General features: G+C 54.4%; 1 protein-coding gene across 5 annotated transcripts in view; it reads right to left on the bottom strand.

Annotated features, from left to right (window-relative positions):
• Positions 1-5,355, bottom strand: part of ODF2 (outer dense fiber of sperm tails 2) — a 29,713-nt gene extending 24,358 nt beyond the window's left edge. For 2 of the 5 annotated variants that reach the window (XM_065928337.1, XM_065928342.1), the window contains exons 1-4: positions 5,192-5,355; positions 2,392-2,482; positions 1,420-1,536; positions 1,083-1,208 (exon numbers count right to left, since the gene is read on the bottom strand). In XM_065928337.1, the coding sequence (XP_065784409.1) occupies positions 1,083-1,208; positions 1,420-1,536; positions 2,392-2,482; positions 5,192-5,355 (498 nt within the window). Of the gene's footprint in view, positions 1-1,082; positions 1,209-1,419; positions 1,574-2,391; positions 2,483-5,191 lie in introns of those variants that run through there. The other 3 variants (XM_065928338.1, XM_065928341.1, XM_065928339.1) reach the window with 3 other exon arrangements.
• Between the last annotated feature and the right edge of the window lie 645 nt (positions 5,356-6,000).

Genomic DNA, 6,000 nt, shown 5'->3' on the forward strand with positions numbered 1-6,000 from the left:
GCATCCTCTTGTACACTTTAAATTCTCTCTAGATTATTTATAATACTTGATACAATGGAAATGCTACGTAATTTGCTGTCACACAGCAAATTCAAGTTTTGCTTTTTGGAACTTTCTGGATTTTTGTTTTTCATCTCTGGATGGTTGAATCCACAGATATAGAACTGGCAGATATGGTGGGCCGACTGTAGTCTCAAGGCCTTTACTTGTCTCAATCATGAGACTTCGGTCCAAAACACAGCCATAGGCCTTGTCTTATCGTTGGGTTTCTTCACTGCAATTGACGAGAATGTAAGCGTAGAGGGCAGAGCTGCCAGTGCACAGCAAGAAATGTCTCAAGAAATGCATGAATTACTGCACAGAAGGATGGATGGACAAGCAAAACGTGCTGAGGCATGGCCAAAAAGAGACAACAGTTCTCTTGGTACCTTGGCAACTAATACTGAAGGCAATTATTCCTCAGGAGATTGTTCCAATGTATGTTTTTTTAAGTTTCTGGCCACTCCACGCGGCATGTGGGATCTTAGTTCCCTGACCAGGGATAGAACCTGTGCTCTGTGCATTAGGAGGGCTGAGTCTTAACCACTGCACCACCAGGCAAGTCCCTATTCCAGTGGTTTTGATTCTATCTACGGAGTAAGTGCATGGTCTCTTATGCAGGCGACCACAAAAGAGAAGCTGCCTTCCTGGATGTGTACATTCTGGTATACATTTGTCAAGTCTGCTTCAGACACTAGCACAGTATTAGCTCCTCACATACAAATCAGAGAGGCTACGGGTACCATCTCTAGAATGAGACACCCTGAGCCCTACCTCCAGCTCTGCTACTCCCTCTGTGACACTTCACCTCTCTGAGCCTTGGGTTCTCATCTACACTTGGGAGAGCGGGTGCAGCTACCACATTACGGTGTTGGAAGGACTCGAGAAGATTCTCATACTTTCAGGGTTTAGCAAGGCACTCAGTGAGCAGGACCCATTGGGATATCTCTGAGAGCTACAGCCAACCCTGAACCATACCGAGCATGAGGCCTGCTAGAACCTGACCAGTCTGAGAAGAAAAGCCTGAACAAGAATGAGCCTACCTCCCAATTGCATCCCACATGCCGGGCGGATGATTTTCCAGGGGGCATCCAAGGTACCTTGGTTTTCACCCGGACACTCCGCCGCACATTCACGGTGTCCCCTTTCATTCCGCGCTTATGAGATTTCTGTGGAAAGGGACAAACCCAGGGTCACTTCCCTACACAGCTGGCCGTGGCGTCACTCTGCAAGTGGCGTCCGCTTCCAACTCTGCAGGGGAGCCTCTTCTGACTAAGGCTACTGCTGCCTTTTCTGGGTGACTGTCCTGCCTACCTTCCAACCAGGCGACCGACCTCTGACAGTGAGTGTGTTGGCCTCACCCCCCTGGCATGCTCCTACCTGGCTGTTGGTCGCTGATGTTTTGGAGAGTTTTTTTATGTGGACGTGGACAGGGGTGTTCTCATCCACATGAACATGTAAGGGGGGAGTTGAAGAGCGGTCCTTCATGGTTCGCTTCTGGCAGGAGGGGGAGGACAACACAAAAAAGGTTGATCTGCGGATGAGTAAACTGGGCATAAAAACCGAGTTCACAGCCTCTGGGGGCCACTGAAAGCCTAGCCACCAAGCGAGCAGGACAGCGACCAGCATTACTGGCATGCAGGCGGGAAGCGAGGCGGGTGTGCCGTTCAGCAGGCTCATGCAGAGATGCCAACTGAAGACCAGTGGGGAGACCCAAGGCTGCCCAAGAAAAAGGGGCTGAGCGACCCACGGGTTCTACACAAGAGTCCCAAACCCAAGGCCCCGGGGTCCTCAGAGCTCCATCTCTTTGCAAGCCTGCTGGAATGCACGGCTCCTCCTGAGATGCAGCACAGCACAGCTGGAAAGCGGGTGGGGCCGCCACTCCGGATTCTAAACGGGGCATGTGGATTAGCATGGGAAATACACAGAAGGGTTAGGGTGCAAGACACGACAAGCAGCAAGCAGGTAAAAGACGATCAAGACAGAAAGCTGGAAGAAATGCCGAGATGAGAAGGTTGTACAGCTTCTAAAGACAACATAAGCAGGGCCAAACACAGACCCCCTGCCCACCAGCAGCTCCTATCAATCCCCGTTCTTTTACTTTTTTTTCCTTCTTTCTTTTTTGAAAATTTGTTTCATTATTTTTGAAATTTGTCTTGAAAGATTAGGTTAAGACAACCTCCTCACACCCGGCAGCCTTACCACAGGCAAAACTGAATCCATCCATGAGCAGTCTATGTATGAAGGCACTTAACAGAGCGCCTGGCCACCGGGGTGCCAGCAGAAGCATGCGTTTTTTTTTTTTTGGCTGGACCGCAGGTGGAGGGGCTGCTCCGAGCGCATGTCACCTACCGTCACGGTAACACTGGGTGCGCCGCAAGGTGTCCTCAAGACCTTTTTCTGCGTTAGACTCGTTACTCCGTTCTTTCCACACGATGGAAACCTGTACCCAGGCACAAGAGCCAGATTATAAGCAGAAAACTAGGGCTCTTTTATTTCTTAGCTCTCCCGAAGTTATATACTACATATGGTGGCTAACGAGTTCACGGCTAGGACAGCCAGTCTGGAATTACTTGGTTCCCTTGACACGAGCACCAAACACTCATGGTGTGCCCAGCAGGAGGATGGAAACATGGGGCAATGAGCATTCGCAGCGCTGGCTTTTTAGCCTGCCATTGCGTCACACTATTGTGACCTTTTACTGAAAAGCCCAGCTGTCATCCTTTCAGGAGACAAAAAGCAGACAGCATGTGGCTAACAGTCAACATAGTAGCCTGGATGAGGGTGAAAGTGCCCAGAATACTGCCTGGGACGATGCTCAGGGAACGACTGACCTGAAAAGACAGAGCCATAGGCTCTGGAATAGTCTTTGTGACTCAGTCTCATAAAACTAATCATCAAATATTCAACTAAGAGGATGAAAAATGATTATTACCTAAAATATTTCACTTGCTACCCTTTAAGCACCTAAGACGTAGGGTTACTATTATTTTTTGTAATACCACATCTTACTTATACATAAATGGCCCCCTCACCAAATATGCAAATAAAGCAAATATTTAATCTCCAAATTTTGGCAGCAGTACATCCAAGAACTCCAAGACAGGAAGGGACTTGAAAAGTACATGTGATCCATCCCACTGCCTAAAAGACAGACCCCAAAATACGAACTTGTCCTCACCCTCCCTTATTTTGGGGAAAAAAAAACCCGCAATATAAAAATGCAACGAAAAATTCTCAAGCACTTTAGCACAAACTTTGTTGTATGTATGTCACACCTTGGTAAAAAAGAAAACAATAAATAGAGTCCTACTAATCATCTAGCAAAGGAATTACCAAACCTGGGTAGACAGGTGTTTCTCCTCCTCAGATCATTTGTGAACACTTAAAAGTCAATAGATGTGGAAAAGCTCTCTTTCTCAGTAGGCTTTCCATCAGACTACCTGGATTCCATCAAACATATGGCTAACTGCGACATCCACTTCTTACATGGTTATTTACTGACACCTAGCCTCCTTTCAAAAAAGATCTGAGCCTAGTATTCCACTGACAACAATGGTGATCCTATTTGCTACCAGGAACTGGGGCACCTGAGGAAAGAGGGCCAGAGGGAGGCAGAGAGGGCATGTGAGTGCATTTTCCTCCTTCCTCCTAAAAATTAGTTTTGAATGTTTTGGCCCAGGCCTTCAGTACACAGAAACAGGGAAGCTGGGAAAAGAATCCTTCAGCCAGTCCCGCCTGGGAGCCCCTGCCCACGTTTCCCCTGCCCTATTGGCAGAGGTGCCCCCCACAACGGCAGTACCTGGGGGAGCCGCCTGAGGATGAGGCAGACATGGTTAGGCATCAAAGCCGCAAAGGTGGGCAAATGGGTCAGCAGGCTCTGGCTCAGGGGGACCCAGAGGGGCTTGTCAATGAGAATCTCAGGGGCCCGGCATCAAACGTCCTCTCAGGGGAGGAGGGTGGAAGCTTTAGGGGTGGCTGTTGGATGAAAACTTGGGAGACGCTCCTCTACTGTCCAGGTCGCACAGCAACTGTCCTGCCAAAGTTGGGGGGTGGGGTGGGGTGGGGGTGGGGAGGAAGATAGGAGAGAGGCTGAGCGACCCGGTGGGCAAGGGCGGTGAGAGCTCCGCTCCCTAGGGAGGGACAACAGGGGGCGGAACTTCGAGGGAAAAGGACCACCACACCCAGGCCCCCCAGCGAGAGGGATGGTGGGGTGGTCACCAGCGGCGGGAGTGGTGGAAACCTGAGATGCTGGCTAGCGTTGCGAGGAAGTTGGGAGAAAACCGCTAGGCCCCAAGAGGGCCCCAGAGGGCCGGAACCGGCGCTGGGAGCTGGAGGGACATTCGGGGCGGGGCCAGGGCAACAGTCTCCTAGGAGAAGGGGCGTTCCCGGCAGAATAGACACCCGAGAAGGCCAATAGCAATTGGAGGAGGGAGGAGCGGAGGCTGCTGGGGCGGGGCAAAGGGGGCAGCGAGTGGACCACCCCCCGACGGCGGAGGGAAAAACTGCTCCAGGGGCGCAGCAGCAGCGGCGGCCGCTGGGATTTTAGTATCCGAGTTAAGAGCGGGGTCGACGCCGGGTTGTGGCAGGGAGCCGGGGGCAGGATTCCCCAGGAGGGAAGCCCGCTGAACCAGGGAGGCCCTTCTAAACCAGGTCGAGAGGCGGTCCCCGAGGACAGCGCTTGCCTACGAGGAGCCCGGCCCAAATAACCGTCGGGCCGATGAATTCCAGGGAGGGCGAGGCGGACGGGGCGGGGCCCACCGGCCGGGGCAAAAGAGGGTGCGGGCCCAGTCTCCGTCGGCGGAGAGAGGAAGGACGACCACCCACCAGCGGGCTGGAGGGGCCCCGTTTCTGCCCATAGAGAGGAGTGCGAAGCCCTGCCGGAGGGCAGCAGAGGAGGAGGTGGCAGAGCGACCTGCCGGTGTGGCCAGGTGAGGAGAGGCCCGCCCGTTAGCGGGAGGAGAAGGCCCGCGCCGGTGGGCGGGGCAGGGGGGGTGATCGTCCAGATTCTGACCCGAGCGGGACAAGCGTGCAGGCGGGGGGCGGCCTGGGTGGGTGAGGGGGGATGTCTGGGTAGCGGACTTAGCGATCCCGAAGGGGGCGCCCCCCCAACCCGGAGCGGCCTGGGTCCCGCCTCCCGGCGGCCTCTCACCAGGAGCGACACGGCTGCGCCCAGAAACGCCGCCTTATGAAGTCGTTGAAGTCGGAGGCCAGGGCCGTGCCATGGAGACGCCGCGGCGGATGCAGTCCGGCCCCGGCGGCGACTCCTCCCCGCTTCCGCCTCCTTTTCCGACACCCGGTCGGCAGCTCGCCCATTGGCCAGTTCAAACCCCCCCGGGAGCCTCTCGGGTTTAGCCATTTAGGCCCAGCCCCCGGCGTCACAGAGATGCCTCGCCAGCAGGAGCTGCAGCAGAAGCCCCGCCCTCTTCCGGGCGCCGCGCCGCGTCGTCATGGAGACGCGCGACGCCACCGAAGGGCCCTGCCCCGGCTTGTCTAGCCGTTCAAGGCCGAGCTTAACCCCCCGCCTCCGCCATTTTCACCCTGTAGTCCTCGGTTTCCCTCACTTAGGGTAGCAACCAAATTCCAGCCCGCCTTCGTATTGGGCCAATGGGCTCAGAGTGAACCTGTGAAGTCCCTCAGTCCTCTCCGACTCTTTTCGACCCCCATGGACTGTAGCCTACCAGGCTCTTCCATCCATGCAATTTTCCAGGCAAGAGGACTGGAGTGGGTTGCCATTTCCTTCTCCAAGGGATCTTCCCGACCCAGGGGTCGAACCCAGGTCTTCCCGCATTACAGGCAGACGCTTTACCGTCTAAGCTCAGAGAGGGTCACCAAGTAATTTTGTGTGTCCGCAGCTGCTGCGCACTGCTTCTGGAAATACAGTCCTGTCTCTTCTCCCCCTCCGTTGGTGCAGAGATGGACCCCCACTTCTGCACACCACCCAGACTCTCTCGCCGTCCC

The sequence above is a fragment of the Muntiacus reevesi genome, chromosome 3 (genome assembly GCF_963930625.1).
Source record: "Muntiacus reevesi chromosome 3, mMunRee1.1, whole genome shotgun sequence".
NCBI lineage: Eukaryota > Metazoa > Chordata > Mammalia > Artiodactyla > Cervidae > Muntiacus > Muntiacus reevesi.